Genomic DNA, 21159 nt, shown 5'->3' on the forward strand with positions numbered 1-21159 from the left:
CCCCTCCGTCCGTCCGTGCGTAAGCGAATGACCGAATTCTAATTTGGTGTGTGGGTGCAACTAGGCATATGGAAGAACGCTATTGAAAATTAGGTCGCCACTTCAAAATCCAAGATGGCCACCGCCATGTATGTCTGAACCTTGTGAGCAGAATATCTCGAAAAATAAATGAACTACTAACTTCTAATCTTGTGTGTGGGTGTATCTAGGCATAAGGAAGAACACTATTGAAAATTGGGTCGCCACGTCAAAATCCAAGATGCCCGCCACCATATATATATGTCCGTCCGTCCGTCCGTGTGTGCGTGTGTGCGTGCGTAAGCGAAGGACCGAATTCTAATTTGGTGTGTGGGTGCAACTAGGCATATGGAAGAACGCTATTGAAAATTAGGTCGCCACTTCAAAATCCAAGATGGCCACCGCCATGTATGTCTGAACCTTGTGAGCAGAATATCTCGAAAAATACATGAACTACTAACTTCTAATCTGGTGTGTGGGTGTATCTAGGCATATGGAAGAACCCTATTGAAAATTGGGTCGCCACGTCAAAATCCAAGATGGCCGCCTTGCGTCTTCCACTTTGTCAACTCGCATCACTTCACCGACGGGGGACCTAGACGTAACGCTTGTTAGTCATTGGTATGACTAGGCCAGGTTCTAACCTAGACTCGGAGCGGATGCTCTAACTATTACACCACCAAGGTCGGTTTGATGTATGCCAACCGCCATGGGAAGCAAGAAGAAGCCGAAGTTTGTCATTAACCCTTCGTCGGAGCCATATTTGGAAAAGCGTTGTTTAAACAAGTTTGATTTGTTTCTCTCGACGATGGATTGTGCATAGTGGAGGTTTTTTCCCCCTCATTGTCTCCCTTTTTATAATTTTCCACCCTCAGAGTGAGCGCCCATCTTTGAGCTGTCCGGCCTGCATTAGATTCCCGACTTGACAAAAAACTGCCATCAGTGCATCGCAAGTGGGGTGTGGCATCATGCCAATGGTGTGGCATCATGCCAATGGGAACATCGCCCTTTTAAGGGGATGATAAACCGGCTGCCTCATTTAAAGCATCCGTTTGTGGACATTGCACATCCCACGGAACCCAATGGAGTATGTGCACCTCAGTTAGGATGTAACAAATAGTACGAATTCACTATTGAATCCTGATCCATTATACAATCACGACAGAAGTAGTATGACAACAGATAAAAAAAATATGGCCTAGTTGTTGCGATACGAAGTAGAGCGTAATACGAGTGAGAAAAACTTCCATGCGGAACATTGCTAACCTTTTGGATATCTTGTTCCCAGCTCCTCAACTATCAGGGAAGATGATTTTGGGGATATTTAACCAGAATCAGTGGGGTAAAGGTTTATAGATAATCCGTTCTGAGTCTGGGACGTCGGATGTTTGAAGTCTGCTCGAGTCGTAGCAAAGACTTCAAAAGTGGTCTCTTCTCTTGTCTTCCATCTCCACCATCTCTTCCATCATCTTCCACATGTCAAAATCCACCATCTCTTGTCTTCCCCCATCCAAAACCTTGATCTTTTCTACCCCCGTTAATTCACCCCAGATCCACTTTTTTGAAATACCGACTTCTTTCCTGGAAGTCCAAGCAGTGTCCATGTGTTTTTTACCTCTCCCACCCTGCCCCCCTCCTCCCACACCTCTTCCCCAAGCCCTCTCCCTCCCACATATCTCCCGATGTCCCTGTTCTCCACTGTTGTACTTGTGTGCTTCTCCCTCTCTCCCCATCTTTCTCCCGCTCCTTTTATCTTATGTTTTATGTGTCAGTTTGTCTTTTTGTGATCAATGTTAGCTCTTACACGAGCCTCGATCTTGTATACAAAAAAGAAAAGTGGTATGTGCTACTTCCTTGCTTGGCGTACAGTTCGTTTTTCAACATCCCCTGAGACCTCAGCCCACTTTTACCCGCATTTCTTCTCCTCGTGATGTGTTGCCTCGTGATACCATACCTTCTGTATTACTCTTCCATGATCCCAGACACCTGTATTTTAAAAAAGTGGTTTGAGAGTGTAATGTCAAATGAGATCTCAGACATTACTACTACTGGTGGTTTATGGAGACTATTACTGTCAACGATGGTTCATGGTCATTTTGCCTTCCATGATGAATGCAAGAGTGGGAAACCAATCCGACATTATTCTCACAGGGGTGTCACACACATCATATGTTACCCCGGTGTCACACACATCATATGTTACCCCGGTGTCACACACATCATATGTTACCCCGGTGTCACACACATCATATGTTACCCCGGTGTCACACACATCATAATATGTTACCCCGGTGTCACACACATCATATGTTACCCCGGTGTCACACATATGTTACCCCGGTGTCACACACATCATATGTTACCCCGGTGTCACACACATCATATGTTACCCCGGTGTCACACACATCATATGTTACCCCGGTGTCACACACATCATATGTTACCCCGTTGTCACACACATCATATGTTACCCCAGTGTCACACACATCATATGTTACCCCGGTGTCACACACATCATATGTTACCCCGGTGTCACACACATCATATGTTACCCCAGTGTCACACACATCATATGTTACCCCGGTGTCACACACATCATATGTTACCCCGGTGTCACACACATCATATGTTACCCTGGTGTCACACACATTAAATGTTACCCCGGTGTCACACACATCATATATTACCCCAGTTTCACACACATCATATGTTACCCCGGTGTCACACACATCATATGTTACCCCAGCATCACAAACATCATATGTTACCCCAGTGCCACACACATCATATTGTTGCGAATATGGAATTTGGCCTCCATATCCGCTTGTAAATATTCCCCTATTTTCTCCAATACTCCCCAACTTTCCCCGATCCCCCATTCCCTAGTCCCATTGCATGTAAATAACAATCAGTAGAGCCGACCTACCCCTTATTCCCCCCATTAAATGTCGTGCCCAGGTCCACCGCACCACACGTAGACAACTTTCGGACATCTTCCTAGTTATTCTTAATCTATGTCAGTTAAGGCCTCGTCTCCATTAATTATGACTCTTCGTTGCACCAGAATGTGATTATATGGCATCAGTAGTGAGTTTAGGACCTTTCCCATACCTCCTTCCATCTTCTTCCCCAACAATTACAACAACAACAGGGGAGATGGCGGCGGAGCGGGGGAGGATGCGTCCTCACACCGGCTCGATTAGCTCCAGACCATGCGCTCCACGGGGTTACCACGAAGGGGCTCCTTGTCAGCTCCTCGTCAAGGGCGGAGCCTGGTAAACCCCCCGCACGCACCCAATGAGAAGCAACGTGCCGATTCCACGAGGCGGAGCTAACGAGCCGAGGGCGTGTCACTCCCCGCCGGATATACGCGGCCACGCGCCGGATGTGACGTGAGATGCGCCCCTAGCTGAAGAAAGAACGTTGCCTACGACCGCTGAGAGGAAGAGAACCCGCCTGTGAAAGAACGTTACCACCTCGAGCGCTGTGCAACCTTCCGCATCTTTGGACCGGACCGTACTGTACCCTGCCCCGAGCCCAGGAGGACCTGGAGCCATCGATCCTGCCTTTCCTAGCCATCAAACCCCCGTGTGAGTCAGCCGTTGTCCCGTGTGTCTGTCGTCTGTCCGGGGTTAATATAAGAGTGTGTCTAAGTGCCTGTCTTCCTGTAATATACCTCTAGCCCCTGTAATCTAACCTTTTCCGTACGAATATACTTGAGAATCGAAACATTGGTGTCGTATTGTGTTATTGTAATCCAGCCGGGTGTCTTCTTTTTCTTATTGAGCCAGCGTGGCGCGGCTTCGTCAACGTCGAGTATAGTCGGGTAATTTGTGCGGACACGACGGCCATTCCGCTCGGCCCACTTTAACATCAAAGTCGTGTCTGTAACAATTGGTGTCGAGGAGTGAGATTCGGACCCGGGACTAAATTAGTTAGGCCCAAATTTTGGGAGGGAAAATCGGTTCGGAGCGCGTACTGCGCTCGACAAAATCGAGCCGGAGCGCGGTCCCGCGGTTACTGCGCTCGCCGAAATTATAACGAAAAAAAAAAAAAATTTGGATTTGTTTTACGAAACTCGAATTTTGCAAGTCGCGCTATGGCGGATCAAGACGGCTGGGGTCCGGTAGCGGAGAGTGAAGCAGGGTCGGTCCAGGACCAAATTGAGACACGTGAGGAGAGCGAAACAGCGAGGGTAGCAAGCACGCAAAATGGCGCCTCGCTGGTCACCGCGCCGGCGACCGTGGCAGCGCCCCCGATGGATTGGAACTCGTTTTGTATACAAATGACGGCCCTTATGGCCCAGAATAGTGAGCGATTGGAGAACCGGATGGATGCTCATTGTGAGCAAATGAGGGCTCGGAGTGAGCAATTGGGGGTAATGGGGAACCGGATGAGGGCTCGGAGTGAGCGATTGGAGGGCCAAATGAAGGAAATGGGGAACCGGATGGATGCTCGGAGTGAGCGATTGGGGGTAATGGGAAGCCAGATGGGGGTAATGAGGGACGAAGCGAGGGGTACTGGTGAGAAGGTAGACAAAAATTTTGAGGGGTTAGACAACGGGATAAAGGAGGTGAAAAATGGGTTAATGGGGGTAGAAAACAGAATGGCCGCTCAAGAGAATCAGATAGAGGGAGTGAAACATGGGTTAACGGGGGTAGAAAACAGAATGGCCGCTCAAGAGAATCAAATAGAGGGAGTGAAAAATGGGTTAGAGGGGTTAGAAAACAGTATGGAAGGCAAATTGAGGGACATGAGGGACCAAGCGGAAAGGGAAGTTAAACAAATGGAGCAGCAGATAGAGGGGGTCAGAATGGGGGTAGAAACCAAACTGGATGCTCACAGGGAGGAAATGGAGCAGATGAGGGTGGCATCTGGGCAGGAGATGCAAGTGATGGGAGAGGAGATCAGAAGAGGAGTGAGTGAGGAGGTCGGAGGAGTGCGCGAGGAGGTGAGGCACTGTAAGGAGCACATGGAGAAGGAGGTGAGAAAGGGGACTGTAAAGTTACAAGGGGGCATAGAGGACCTGACGCAGGAGGTGGAGCAGCTGACGGTGGGACAAACGGAGTTAGTGGAGCAGGTTCAAAGGAACACTGCGGTATTAGGAGGTTTAAAAGCGACACAAAACGACATAAAAAACGACTTGATAGCGACGAAGAGGGAATGTCAGATGGTACGTGAGGGACTGACAACGAGGTTGGACGAGGTGATAGAGGTAATGGAGACGAAGGACCGGCAGGTGAGGACGCACCTGGAAACGGTCAAGGTAGCCTTGGAGGACGAGCTTGAGGAGACGTACCGGGGAATAAAAGAGGTGAAGCACAAATTAGAAGAAGTGGAAGAAGGGATGAGTGAAATTAAGAAGCGACGGAGAGGGGATAAGAAAGAGATAAAAGAGGAGATAAAAGAATTGGTCCAAAGTCTGTGTTTGGATCGTGATGATGTGCTCATTAACCGGATGAGGGATTCGCAGGTGATGGAGGAGAAGCGAAGAGGAAGAGGACCCGGTGTAAGTGGTGACCAATATGGTCGTGCGTATGATGCGCCAGGGGATTTAAAAAGCTTGGGGATTGGTTTGGATCCGGGTGTTCGTGAAAGGCCGTTGGTGAAGTGTGCGACAGGTCTGGTGTGCGAAAATGGAGGTGTGCAAGAAAGTCCGACTCTGGGGTGTGTGAGGAAAAAGTGCGTGCCAAGGAGTGAGTGTGCTGGCGAGAGTGAGTCGGTTGTAGCGCGTGTGCGAGGGAGCACATGGAAGCGTGGTGTGGTGAGTGTTACAGAGGGTGTGACGGGAGAGTGTGCGCGAGAAAGGTGTGTGACGGACAGGTGCATGAGGAAAGAGTGCGCTGTCAGAAGTAAGGAAGAGTGTCCACCTGTGGGGAGTGTTACAGAGGGTGTGACGGGAGAGTGTGCGCGAGAAAGGTGTGTGACGGACAGGTGCATGGGGAAAGAGTGCGCTGTCAAGAGTAAGGGTGAGTGCTCTGTCAGGAATGGAGGTGAAAGTAGTGAGAGTGACATGGAGCGTGAGTTAGTTGTGACAGGTGAGCGAGGATGTACACCTGGGATGGAAGGATGCACACCGGGAATGGTAGAGCGTGAGTGGGAATGCACGCTGGAGTTGGTGGTGAGGCACGTGGTTGGGTGTGCGAATGAGAGCACACCTGTGATTGTCACAGAGGAGGTGACCGAGGAGGGGGTGCGAAGCGGTGTATTGGTGAGGTGTGCGAGCAACGAATGTGTGCCAAAGTGTTCGGTGGTCAGGTGTGTGACCAAAGCTGTGAGTGGAATGGGTGTACCTGGGTGTGTAAGGAAAGGTAGCATGGGAACGGCTGGATGTGTGAGCAAGGAACGGGCTGCGGGGTGTAAGAATCCAGGTGAAGCATCGACGTTAGACGGGGTAGAGTTTAGAACGACTTATAGCCGAATCGGGCCCTCGGTGCGTGCCAGGCCTCGCTTTGAACGGCCGTGTCCGTGCTCCACTAGGCGGAGCGGGCGGCTGGATAGGAAGGGTCGTCATGGCGACCACGTTTTGTTGAGACGTGCCGGCAGGTCGAGATCGGGACATTGGATGGCTCCACGCCGAGGTGATGCGTGGGATCTCGGCCCGGGTAAGCCCCCGTCCCTGCACCGAGTGCCGGACGCATCCAGCCGCTGGCACAAAACAACCAGCATCCATTGCTTGGCTTTACGAAGCCGGGCTTTGGACAGGGATTGGCGCACCGAGAGGTATTAGTGAGTCGACTGGGTGATGAGGTTAGTGTTTTGGACCCAAAATTGGAGAAAAACAAAATTTGATGATTGGCAAGGGATTGGCAGTAGTGATTGGCAGATGATGAGTAGTGATTGGCAAATTTTTGATTTGTTGAAATTTGATGTGCAAAATTGGTAGTGAGAGACCCCCGATGTGGTGGGATGGCAAATCCACCATCCTTCCCATGGGGGGGCAAAGGAGCAATAGTTTATGGGGTGTATGGCAGTGAAAACTAGCCCGGGTGGGTTAGAATATTGTGTGTAGGGATCTAGCGAAGATGACAGTAGGTAACGTTAAGTTTAGTTAGTGACTGATACCTGTAGTGGGGACGCAGGTAGATTAGTATGGATGATAATGACGAGGGAGCGCAATAGTTTAAAGGGACGACTGGGAAGCGCAAGTTTCAGAAGGGAGTAGTTAGATGAGATGATGCCGCGTGTGTGTGAGAATTGAACAGGTGTGATTGCACAGGTGTGCAACTGGACAGGTGTGTGGAGCAGTGTATGAGTAGTGAGTGTTGTGGATCAGCGCGAATGCGCTTGGGGAGAGAAGGGTGCAGGTGGCACCAGGTGTGAGAGCACAGGTGTGCAGGTACAGGTGTGTGGAGAGAGTTGGAGTGAGTGGTACGGAGTGGTGTGCATGGTGCGAAGGTGTGGATGGGGGAAGAGTGGACCCCTTTCACGAGCACCCGGGGCGGGTAGTGTAAGTGTTAGGTAGAGGGTGCAGGTAAATTGTGGTTGGATATTGGCATTTGTGGTGCGGTTGCAGAATGGTGTTGTGAATGGGTGCATTAGTGTTGTGGAAATGGCTGGGCGTGTAGCCTGTTAGTGTGTGTAGTTGGTTGGGCACTCCACCACTGTGAGGATGTCGGCCAGGTGAGGCCGCAGGTGGGCTCTGGGAGCCGGTAGTTGTGAGTGGGTGCCTGAGGATCCCGGGTGTGGATCGGGCAGCCCAGTGCCAGAGAGGGCACGGAGTGGGGAGAGAGCCAGAGGGCCTTCCCCAGGTAGTTAGGTTAGGGTGAGGAGCAGGTAAGCTCGGAGGCAACTACAGTGGTGGAGGTGTGTAGGTGGGTAGACCCACTGGGAGAGGTACACGTCGCAGCCCAGAAATTGTGCGAGGGCACCGGGAGATGAATCGGGGGAGTGAGACCCCAAATTGAAGAGCACCACAGTTTGGCCAATGGGAATTGGTTTTTAGAACCCGTAGTGTAAATAGCAGCGTAGTCTTGTAAATAATGCTCCCTACCGGCTGTATGTTTAGTTTGAGAATTCTTTCCGGATTCGGTTATCCTGTGGGTGTGTTTCTGTGAGGAGAAGGGTGCAACGTCGCAGGGGGACATATTTACTCATTTGTGAATATCTGTAAAACTGTCGCACTCAGGGTAGAGTTAATAGTAGAGGGAACTACATTGCGTGCCACACTAAAGTAGGTAAAAATTTATCGGGTCGGGACGCCCCGAGGGTAGAGAAGGGTGCAATGTTGCGAATATGGAATTTGGCCTCCATATCCGCTTGTAAATATTCCCCTATTTTCTCCAATACTCCCCAACTTTCCCCGATCCCCCATTCCCTAGTCCCATTGCATGTAAATAACAATCAGTAGAGCCGACCTTTCCCCTTATTCCCCCCATTAAATGTCGTGCCCAGGTCCACCGCACCACACGTAGACAACTTTCGGACATCTTCCTAGTTATTCTTAATCTATGTCAGTTAAGGCCTCGTCTCCATTAATTATGACTCTTCGTTGCACCAGAATGTGATTATATGGCATCAGTAGTGAGTTTAGGACCTTTCCCATACCTCCTTCCATCTTCTTCCCCAACAATTACAACAACAACAGGGGAGATGGCGGCGGAGCGGGGGAGGATGCGTCCTCACACCGGCTCGATTAGCTCCAGACCATGCGCTCCACGGGGTTACCACGAAGGGGCTCCTTGTCAGCTCCTCGTCAAGGGCGGAGCCTGGTAAACCCCCCGCACGCACCCAATGAGAAGCAACGTGCCGATTCCACGAGGCGGAGCTAACGAGCCGAGGGCGTGTCACTCCCCGCCGGATATACGCGGCCACGCGCCGGATGTGACGTGAGATGCGCCCCTAGCTGAAGAAAGAACGTTGCCTACGACCGCTGAGAGGAAGAGAACCCGCCTGTGAAAGAACGTTACCACCTCGAGCGCTGTGCAACCTTCCGCATCTTTGGACCGGACCGTACTGTACCCTGCCCCGAGCCCAGGAGGACCTGGAGCCATCGATCCTGCCTTTCCTAGCCATCAAACCCCCGTGTGAGTCAGCCGTTGTCCCGTGTGTCTGTCGTCTGTCCGGGGTTAATATAAGAGTGTGTCTAAGTGCCTGTCTTCCTGTAATATACCTCTAGCCCCTGTAATCTAACCTTTTCCGTACGAATATACTTGAGAATCGAAACATTGGTGTCGTATTGTGTTATTGTAATCCAGCCGGGTGTCTTCTTTTTCTTATTGAGCCAGCGTGGCGCGGCTTCGTCAACGTCGAGTATAGTCGGGTAATTTGTGCGGACACGACGGCCATTCCGCTCGGCCCACTTTAACATCAAAGTCGTGTCTGTAACAATATGTTACCCCGATGTCACACACATCATATGTTACCCCGGTGTCACACACATCATATGTTACCCCGGTGTCACACACATCATATGTTACCCCGGTGTCACACACATCATATGTTACCCCGGTGTCACACACATCATATGTTACCCTGGTGTCACACACATCATATGTTACCCCGGGAGATTGGTGAAATGCTGGCTGACATGGGCTGGACACATGGTGTGGTTGGGGGAAGAAGGAATGACAGAGCGGATAGGTTGAGGGAGCAAGGTAGGAGGAAAAGAGGTAGACTGTGGAGGAGATGGGAGGATTGTATGAAGAGGGATATCAGTAAGGTGGGGGTGGTTGGAGATGCATCTCACACACATGGACATACAGGTGCCACATGCATCTCACACACATGGACATACAGGTGCCACATCCATCTCACACACATGGACATACAGGTGCCACATGCATCTCACACACATGGACATACAGGTGCCACACGCATCTCACACACATGGACATACAGGTGCCACATGCATCTCACACACATGGACATACAGATGCCACACACATCTCGCACACATGGACATATAGATGCCACATGCATCTCACAAACATGGACATACAGGTGCCACACGCATCTCACACACATGGACATACAGGTGCCACATGCATCTCACACACACATGGACATACAGGTGCCACATGCATCTCATACACATGGACATACAGGTGCCACATGCATCTCACACACACATGGATATACAGGTGCTACATGCATCTCACACACACATGGACATACAGGTGCCACATGCATCTCACACACATGGACATATAGATGCCACATGCATCTCACAAACATGGACATACAGGTGCCACACGCATCTCACACACATGGACATACAGGTGCCACATGCATCTCACACACACATGGACATATAGATGCCACATGCATCTCACAAACATGGACATACAGGTGCCACACGCATCTCACACACATGGACATACAGGTGCCACATGCATCTCACACACACATGGACATACAGGTGCCACATGCATCTCATACACATGGACATACAGGTGCCACATGCATCTCACACACACATGGATATACAGGTGCCACATGCATCTCACACACACATGGACATACAGGTGCCACATGCATCTCACACACACATGGACATACAGGTGCCACATGCATCTCACACACACATGGACATACAGATGCCACATGCATCTCCCCTCTGGGCTAGCTCCTCTATCTCACATCTTGCGAGCTCGATGCTGTGGAAACCAAGGCCATCAAGATCATTGCAATCTCCCGTGATGAAGCTGAGTCTATGGGCCTATCACATCACTATCACACACAGGTTGGTCTTCTCTGTCTTCTACCACCTCCTTTCTGGTCTTGCACTCTCTGCTCTTCCTGTGCTATGTCCCACGCCCAGTTCCCCAGGTTTCTGCAGGACACACACAGTCCACCATCAGCCCCCTTCTTGTGAAACTACCTAAATCCAGAATCATTCGTTCCTCGTTTTTTCACCTGTGGAACCAACTTCCACATTCTCTTCAATCTCATTCTTCCCTCCAGATCTTCAAGACAGCTGTGCACTACCATGTCAGATCATCCCAAATTCAAAACAATGATATTTTATACGCTCGTTAATCCCACCCTCCTCCATCCAAATTTCCAGTTTTCCCTCCTTGAAATTTCCTTCTGTATCCATCTTGTTCATGCCATGCCACCTCTCCTGACCCCCATTCCTACCCACACCTTTGGTTGTCCAAGTCTCCCTGTATCTTGGACTTCTACTCTGCTGTTGGTGTTTCCCCCTCTCTCTACTGTTACTCTGCTCATCCATGCTCTGTCCCTCTCCTTCCCCCATCCCCACCCATGTTTCTCCAGGGCCATGTGGTCCACCAGCAACACCCTTCTGGTGAAACTCCCAAAATACAGAATCACTCACCTCCACTCATTTTTTTCACAACATTGGAACCATCTTCCACATTCTCTTCAATCCCATTCTTTCCTCCAGGTCCCCAAGACAGCTGTTCACCACCATCTCATCCCCCATCCAAAACGATGATCTTTTCTACCCCGGTTAATCCTCCCCAAACCCATCTCTTTCCAAGTTTCCAGTTTTTCTCTCCTCAGAGTTTACAGGTGCAGCCATTTTGTCCCCATCGTGCGTACTCCCTTAGCCTCATTCTTCCCCACATCCCTTGTTAGTCCCCTACCGGTGTACACCGGAGGGGACTATAGGTTTGCACGCCGTCCCTCCGTCAGTCAGTCCGTCAGTCCGTCAGTCCGTCAGTCCGTCACGCAAAGAACAGTTTTCCGGACTTTTTTTCTAAACGCTTAACGCTAATGATTTCAAACTTGGCACATGGTTTCCTCATGATAAGTTACAGATCAAGTTCGAACTTCACGACGTTTCGATCGTTTTTGACAAAGTTATGGCACTTTGAACTTTGGGAATTCTGATAATTCTGATGATCCTTAACTCAGTGCCATTTTAAGTTTTAATTTCCTTTAAAAAAGATTTTCTCTGCAATAATTGGACCGATTGAGATCAAATTTTCACCGTAGGGGGGACTCGGTCTGTAGAATATTTTAATGGTAATTATGACGTCACAGGTCACGTGGTTCGGCCGCCATATTGTTTTTTGTGAAAACACGAAAATCCCTTTTTCTCTGCAACGGCTGAACAGATCGAGGCCAAACTTTGCAGGCAGAATCGCATACCCATGACGAACAAAAAGGTCAGCGAGCATGACGTCATGCGTCACATGGTTTCAGAGTTGTGACGTTTTAAAGCATGAACCTTTAAAACCGAGCTCCTCCCTCATTTTTGATCCAATCAAGGGAAACTTCACAGATCTGTTCAGCATGTCAGTCTACTGAAATGTCCTTTTGGAATTTGCGATAGGGCACGTGGTTTGGCAGATATCGTTAATTAAACGAAATTTTTTTTTTTAAATGGATATCTCTTGTTTATTCTAGAGTTCTCCTCAAGCCGCACCGCGCGCCCTCAGCCTCGTCTCACGAACGTCCAAAGCGCGACACAGCGCACGCTTTCCGGAGGGGCGGAGCCAAGCCGAGCAACATATATATATACATCGATCATTGATCGTGAACCGGAAAATATAATAAATTACTGATATTTAGCGACTCGAAAGGTTCTTTATCAACAACTTATTTTCTCGTGCTTCTGCTGACCTGTCTGCAAGGTGTATAAGTCGATGTCCCGAGTGCGAATCACAGGTGAGCCCGTCCTGAGGTAATTAGCGATTGGGAACGATTCAGAACCTGTGGGTAAATAACCCTTTGGTAATTTCCCCAACAGTTTTCTGGACGACAGACTGCCGGTAGGGGACATGTATTGCAGCGCAATACTCAGAATGCTTGCTTCTCCAAGTCTCTCACTGTTTTGTCCCACATCTATTATTTCACCAATTCTCTCTCTATCTTGTCCCACATTCCTCATTTCTCCAAGTTTCTCTCTCTCTATTTTGTCCCACATCCCTTATTTCTCCAAGTCCCTCTCTATTTTGTCCCACATTCCTCATTTCTCCAAGTCTCTCTCTCTCTCTCTATTTTGTTCCACATTCCTCATTTCTCCAAGTCTCTCTCTATTTTGTCCCACATTACTCATTTCTCCAAGTCTCTCTCTCTCTCTATTTTGTCCCACATCCCTTATTTCTCCAAGTCCCTCTCTATTTTGTCCCACATTCCTCATTTCTCCAAGTCTCTCTCTCTCTCTCTCTCTCTCTCTCTATTTTGTTCCACATTCCTCATTTCTCCAAGTCTCTCTCTCTCTCTCTATTTTGTCCCACATCCCTTATTTCTCCAAGTCCCTCTCTATTTTGTCGCACATTCCTCATTTCTCCAAGTCTCTCTCTGTATTTTGTCCCACATCCCTTATTTCTCCAAGTCTCTCTCCATTTTGTCCCACATTCCTCATTTCTCCAAGTCTCTCTCTATTTTGTCCCACATTCCTCATTTCTCCAAGTCTCTCTCTCTATTTTGTCCCACATACCTTATTTCTCAAAGTCTCTCACTGTTTTGTCTCACATCCCTCAGTTCTCCAAGAGTCTCTTTCTATTTTGTCCCACATCCCTCATTTGTCCAAGTCTCTCTCTGTTTTGTCCCACAGCCATTATTTCTCCAAATCTCTCTCTATTTTGTCCCCCATCCCTGCAGTTCATGCGTTTCCCTCTCTCTTTCTATTGTTCCTTTTGTTCTCGTGTGTCCTCATCCCTTCTATGTTCTCGCTTTTATATGAGCCTCGCCTTTGTGTACAAAATTAAAGAGAAAAGATGTGGTGTATGGTCAGTATGGGTCGCCCTTTGGCCTACCACACTCTTTCAGCATTGTCACCGCTTGGCAAGACGTCCGTTTCAGTTATTTGCCGCTGTGTATCATACATACGTAGATGCCTGCAATAGCCTACCTCTCCACAGAGCTCTGCTCCTCCATCTTCCTCACTGTTGGCTTACTGATTCTGTAAAAGACTTCTTACTACTACTACTACTCCAATTATTCTGTTGGGTCAGCCAGGGAATGTTTTTGGCCCGAGTCTTTCACGAACTGACTGGCTGGGCCTGACGTTCGACTCAAGGTGATTTGGGCACGGGTTGGTAGTTTGTTCAGGGTGTCCGTGACAAATAGGCCATTTTTTCACGAAAGCCACCATGGAACCTTTAGTCTCCACCACCAACCACAGGCTGGCAGAGGGGTCTTTCCTATTGAGGGCGCACACATTGATGCCTCCCCTAGCATACAAAACACCAAACTAATAGTTTATGGGTTTGAACCCAGGCTCGACAGCTCAATGGCGAGTGGGCACGCCTCAATGTTATCCTGCCGGCCTGCAAGTAGCCATTTCCCGTGGCCTCCGAACGTGACGCCTTTCACGGAAAACGTGAACAAAAGAACTTTTTGCAGAAATGTGGAAAATGGATTAGAGGTGATTTAAAAAAAAGGGAGTTTACAGGAAATGATGACGTGAAAAAACCCTTATTTATGGAATAAGTTGATGTCTGGCTAATTCACGTGGATAAGGAGCAAAGCGCAAAAGCGCGGGAAACTGCATAAAACGGTTTGAAGTCAAAAGTCTTTCAAAGCAGAAGGATCAAGGTAATGCTTGCATTTTTTACTGCAGTGTGCACCTTCTGTTTTCTGTTTTCAGGAGGGGTTTTGGAGCTGTCGGACCTGAAGGAGTACAAGGCGGAAGTGCTAAGTCCTTTGCTATTCCCATTCGGAGAAGACACAATTCTTCTGCCTCCTCTGCCGGGAGGAGGAATTTCCTTGGCATTTGCTCTCAACATACTTCAAGGTACGATGACTCGAAAAGGGTTTGTAGTTGTCAAATACTCAAGCAAGAAAGCATCTGAGAAACTGCATTAGAGATGTCTAGCCTCTCTAATGAGCACTGGCATCCTGGCAGGTGATGGATGCATCAATCAGGTGATGGATGCATCAATCATCACAGGCAGGTGATGGATGCATCAATTCGTGTGGGTTTGCTGTCTCTCGGAGGGATGTTAAAATGGAAGCACAAACCACCCAGCACAAAACTTGCCAATATATTCATCTTAGCACCACCTACGCTACGTGGAGCGTCTGCTACATTGATGATGACGTGCTTCAGGATGCAAAAATGGTGGGATATTTAAGTTGACCCTCTTTTTGAAACGGAATCTGTATGGAAGTGCTGAAAGATTTTAGGGAAATTAAAGGAGCGAAAATATTGAGGGGAGGGAGAGCTAGCTCGGGTCATGTCCAGGATGTTGCAAAAAGATGAGTTCGACATTTCAGAAACATTTGTAGTCTGCAAAGTTGGGACTTTTTCATGAATACACTAGACTGTGGAAGCACACGACACTGGGCTGGATTTCACCATACCTTCTCAGGGAGGAGTATATGCAGTTAAAAAACCACCGTTTAGAGGCCATTTCTTCCATTTCCATTTAGAGGCCATTTTAGAGGTTTAGAGGCCATTTTAGAGGTTTAGAGGCGGGGGTTGGCCTTTTCGGGGACCGTGGTTGTTGTTGTTTTTTGGTCCCCTTTTTGAAGCAATGTTTTACGGCCGCCGGATGCCCTTCCTGCCGCCAGCCCTGTTTGTCGCCTTTTGCGACAAGCAGAGAATTACCAGTGAGCTGGTACTCAATTTGCCGACCTCGGAAGGATGAGACAGGCTGAGTCAACCCCCCTGGCGTTAATTCAGCGATCGACCGGGATTCGAACCCAGGTATCCTAAGCTGGCACCCTAGCCGCTAGCCCAACACCAGGGACAACACCTGCCCAATAAGTTTCATCCGAATCTGTCCACAACTTTTTGAGATGTCATGCTATATATTGGTTTTGGCCCTATCACTCAATGGTGAAGAATCCGTTTTAAAAATTCTCAGATCCGCAGTCGGATCTTCACCAAAATCGAATCATTTCGTCCTTGTCACATAGTCCCTGGTTAACCCTTCCAGTTAACCCTTCAATATTTGGTGGAGAGGTTCTTCCGCTCAGGCCTACCTGTTGCCACAAACAGAGCGCTAACCTTTGTGGTCTTCTATCGATTGCTCTTCGCACCATTTGCACTTTCCCAGGTGTTTCGTGGCTTCCCTGTTTGCGTTTTATGTTTTGCAATGGCGGTTCCACGTACACTGAACGTTAACCAGCTGGTAGAGCGAGTCAAAGACTAGAGGCCTATTGTTTTTAAGGTTGAAAGGTCAAAGGTGAAGGTCATGTAATTTACGGACATACCTTTTGAGATAACTTGGTGCAGAGTCATTATTGAGACCTCCGGTATGTGTCGGTACATTATACTGTCAGACCAGTTGTTGGTCAATCACTTCCAGTCGGTCATTACCCTGTGCTCGCGAAGCGAAAACATGGTTAAACAATCGGGTGCGTACGTGTGCCATATCTGCATTTTATAAATTCATTTTCTCAGCAACCGTTGGTCCGATTGACATGAAATGTTACCGTAGGAGCGCCTCTGCGTGTAGATTTTTTTTTGCTGATAATTATGACGTCATAGGTCACATGGTAAGGACGCCATCTTGGAAAAAGTTACACCTCTATATCTCCCAAACCGCTTAATGGAAAGAATTGAAACTTGGCTCATTGTCAAGTACACCCCAATGGGTGTTAAGATATGTTAATGATGATGTCATAGGTGCCCTCCATTATGACGTCATAATTCGACAAGTACAACGCTTGATCTGATCAGTATGAAAAAAAGAAATTCCTCTGCAACTGTTAGTCTGATGAACACAAAATTTTCAGAATATGAGCGGCTCCTCCTGTAGAATTGTTCTAATGATAATTATGACGTCATTGGTCACGTGGTACAGGCGCCATCTTGGAAAAATGGAAAAAAAGCTGCACTCTATATCTCCAAAACCACTCCATGGAAAAATTTGAAATATGGCTCGATGTCAAGCACTCCCCTTGGGGAATAAGATATGTTAATGATGGTGTCATCAGTACCGTAATAATGACGCCGTAATTAGGCAAGTACAACGCTTGATTTGATCAGTATGATTTTTTTTTCTGCAAGTCTTGGACCGATTGACACGAAATTTTCACCATAGGAGTGCCTCCTCCTGTAGAATATTTTAATGATTATTATGACGTCATAGTTCAGCGGTAAAGGTGCCATCTTGAAAAAACCGAAAAACGTTGCCCCTCTATATCTCCAACAATTGTCATGTACTCCCCATGGGGAATAAGATATGTTAATGATGACGTCATTGGTGCCTTCATTATGACGTCATAAAATGACAGGGACAACGCTTAGTCTGATCATTTTGAAATTTATTGAGCGTGATCTACGCAACAATTATATTAGAGAATATAAATTAATGTCACGTGGTCTGGCAGCCATATTGTATCAAAGAAAAAAAAAAACCTTCAAAAACAAAAGAGTTCACTCGCACCAAGTTCACTGCACAGGGTAAGTATTCTATGAATACCATCTAGTTTTCTCAAGCAGTCAAGATCAAAAAATTTACACCTGAAGGTTAACTTTATACAATAATCAATTTTCATCCAATTGACTTGAAATGTAATATGATTTGCATATTGGGTTACTGAATTGGTTCACCAAAAATCAGAACGATCTGTTTGGCATGTCAATTGTTTCCATGACAACAATTTCACCCCATTATAATTAAATGGGACTTTTTGTAATTTCATTATTGCCATATCTGAAAACGTCTTCCATTTATCAAATTGAAACGTACACAGCTTATTTGTAAGTATGTACAGTATGTGTGTAACGTTTGGTCAAAATTAGTCAAAGATCAAGACCATCTGGAACGTTTAAAACACCGATTAGGCCACAGTTTGCCAAATGTGTTATGCATCACATTCAATCGTGTCAACACTCGATAGGTCAGATTATGGGAATTGCCAAATTGCCGTTACCATGGCAACCGCATTTGTTTGGATTTCCCAAGTATCACATGCTATGAAGGACATCTTTCTTGTTTATTTATTTATTTATTTTAACCTACCAGGCTACGAGATGACGCAGAAGAGCATGGAGCCGCAAAACAGAGCGCAGACCTTCCACCAGCTGGCAGGAGCACTCAAATTTGTATCCAAGTACCAAGACAAACTTGGAGACCCGCAGTTTAAAAACATGTCCCAGGTTGGTAAAGGACAGCTTGTGCACACCTTTTAAAAGGAAAAGTTAATATTGCAGGGGGGGGGGGTACAAGGTGTGGCGAACAATTCTCCAACAACTGAAAATTGTATTTATGTCCGAAGACTGGCATGTTTGATATGAGCAAACGAACAATGTTTAATGTCGCCAATTCAATCTAGGCCTAAGGTAATTGCACCTCTTTTCCAATAAAAATACTTGATAAACCTCACGCTTGATATAAATGTTTCGTGTGAAGGATTATTTAATGTAGCAGTAGCCACGCTTCACATCACATTGCACGAGCTGATGATCTTGGACGTGCTTCTTGACCCTTATTCTACTTGCCTGGTCCACTGGCTGGTGCCAAGTAAATCCTGGTGGAGAAAAACAGTTTTATCAAAACCCTAGAGGGTTTTTTAATCCGCCTAAGTTAGACGAAAACATGTCATTCAGGAAATATGGGTGGTTTTTTCTGTTTTGTTGTTTTTGTATACAAGATCGAGGCTCATGTAAGAGCTAGCACATTAAACACACATTAGCACATACAACACAAAAAAACATAATAAAGGGAGGGGGAGACAAGATGGGGAGAGAGAGAGGGAATTACGCAAGTACAACAGCAGAGAACAGGGACATTGGGAGATCTGCGGGAGGGAGAGGGCTTGGAGGGGTGGGGGCCTGGGGAGAGGGGTGCGGGTGGGAGAGATATAAAACACATGGACACTGCTAGGACTTCCAGAAAATGTTTTGTTGTTTTATTTTTTGTTATAGATGTTATCTTTTGTTTTTCAGCTCGTGAGGCGTTTACTTTCACCAGAGTTTGCAGCGAAAGTTCGCTCGGCCATCTCCGGTCAAATAGACGTCATGATGACTGATCGTCCGGGCACGTCCCACATGTCCGTGCTGGCACCTGATGGCAGTGCTGTCTCTGTTACTAGTTCCATCAACACATTGTAAGATTCCTCAAATGGTACAAAAAGCCTATCTCTTCTCCTTCTCCCTCCTTTTGCTTTAAATATTTCCCTATTGATTCTTGTCTTTTTGCAATTGTTGTTTTCATGTATTGTTATGCATTATGTTTGCCACTCTGTCAAAGCGCCTTTGGGCTTCTGGAAAAGCGCTATACAAAATAAATGAATTATTATTATTATTATTATTATAATAAGAGGTGGGAATGCAGAGGGACAGACACGATACTCCCTTTCACTCTCACCCCAAAATCCCTTCGGTTGTTCGGAGTTTTTCATCCTGCCTTAGCTTGGCTGTCTGAAGCACGTCCCAGGTTGTGTAAGCCCCCAGGTTGTGTAAGCCCCCAGGTTGTGTAAGCCCCCAGGTTGTGTAAGCCGTTGTAAATGAATATTTATGCACAAAACATGATTTGGGAAGTATTTCTTTTGAACTTGTGTTGTTGTTGAATGTCCAATGTTGTGTTATACATGTGTATGTAGTCGTGCTGTTATGCATGTGTATGTAGTCGTGCTGTTATGCATGTGTATGTAGTTGTGTTGCGTTATGCATGTGTATGTAGTCGTGTTGCGTTATGCATGTGTATGTCGTCGTGTTGCATTATGCATGTGTATGTAGTCGTGTTGCGTTATGCATGTGTATGTAGTCGTGCTGTCATGCATGTGTATGTAGTCGTGTTGCATTATGCATGTGTATGTAGTCGTGTTGCATTATGCATGTGTATGTAGTCGTGTTGCATCATGCATGTGTATGTAGTCGTGTTACATTATGCATGTGTATGGGGGTCTATTGTTGTGTTGTGCGTGCATACACGGGCATGTTGTGGTGCTGCGATCGCATGGTCGTATTGTTGGGTTGTGCACGTATTGTTGGGTTGTGCACGTTTTGTTGGATTGTGCACGTTTTGTTGGGTTGTGCACGTATTGTTGGGTTGTGCACGTATTGTTGGGTTGTGCACGTATTGTTGGGTTGTGCACATATTGTTGGGTTGTGCACATATTGTTGGGTTGTGCACATATTGTTGGGTTGTGCACATATTGTTGGGTTGTGCACATATTGTTGGGTTGTGCACGTATTGTTGGGTTGGGCACGTATTGTTGGGTTGTGCACGTATTGTTGGGTTGTGCACATATTGTTGGGTTGTGCTCATATTGTTGGGTTGTGCACGTATTGTTGGGTTGTGCATGCACTGTTGTGTTGTTGGGTTGTGCACATATTGTTGGGTTGTGCACATATTGTTGGGTTGTGCACATATTGTTGGGTTGTGCACATATTGTTGGGTTGTGCACATATTGTTGGGTTGTGCACGTATTGTTGGGTTGGGCACGTATTGTTGGGTTGGCACATATTGTTGGGTTGTGCACGTATTGTTGGGTTGTGCACATATTGTTGGGTTGTGCTCATATTGTTGGGTTGTGCACGTATTGTTGGGTTGTGCATGCACTGTTGTGTTGTTGGGTTGTGCACATATTGTTGGGTTGTGCACGTATTGTTGGGTTGTGCACATATTGTTGGGTTGTGCACATATTGTTGGGTTGGGCACGTATTGTTGGGTTGTGCACATATTGTTGGGTTGTGCACGTATTGTTGGGTTGTGCACGTATTGTTGGGTTGTGCACATATTGTTGGGTTGTGCTCATATTGTTGGGTTGTGCACGTATTGTTGGGTTGTGCACGCACGGGTGTGTTGTTGTGTTGTGCACACGAGTGTGTTGTACCGTTTGTGGTTGCGTGTGCAGCGCTCTGCTTGGTTGTGTCGTTGTGCACGTACTTGTGCAGCCGGTTGATAATTAATTTCACGCTTTTGGATTCACCTGCTGTTTCCGAAGGGCTCGAACACGATTGGCTGAAACTCCAAAAGAAAAATGTGATGATTCATCCATTCATGTCCGTAGGGAGAGTAAGGAGTTGGCAGGGAATGATGCGGCGCTTCCTTTAGTCTTCACTATGAAACCTTCGCCATCGCCAATTCTTTTTATTTAATTGTTTTATCGCCTCCAACATCACAATCTGTTCTGCAGACTTTGCAAAACAGCAAAACAGCTCGGAAAGGCCAGAACATGTTCGGCCCGTTCACAGTAACACGTCGCACATGTCTGGACTGACTGCGGAAATTTTGTTTTGATTTGTTGCGATGTTTATCAAATTAGTACCTTGTGGTCGAACGAAGTGAGCTTTTGATTTTCGAGATGAGCGAGATGACGCTC

General features: G+C 47.1%; 1 protein-coding gene across 1 annotated transcript in view; it reads left to right on the forward strand.

Annotated features, from left to right (window-relative positions):
- Positions 1–21159, forward strand: part of LOC137439927 (glutathione hydrolase 1 proenzyme) — a 102036-nt gene that overhangs the window by 59281 nt on the left and 21596 nt on the right. The window contains exons 5-7 of the mRNA XM_078768013.1: positions 14525–14671; positions 17856–17989; positions 18779–18939. Coding sequence (XP_078624139.1) covers positions 14525–14671; positions 17856–17989; positions 18779–18939 — 442 coding nt within the window. The remainder of the gene's footprint in view (positions 1–14524; positions 14672–17855; positions 17990–18778; positions 18940–21159) is intronic.

Source organism: Myxine glutinosa, chromosome 14, assembly GCF_964187855.1.
Source record: "Myxine glutinosa chromosome 14, kmMyxGlut1.1, whole genome shotgun sequence".
In the NCBI taxonomy this organism is placed as follows: domain Eukaryota; kingdom Metazoa; phylum Chordata; class Myxini; order Myxiniformes; family Myxinidae; genus Myxine; species Myxine glutinosa.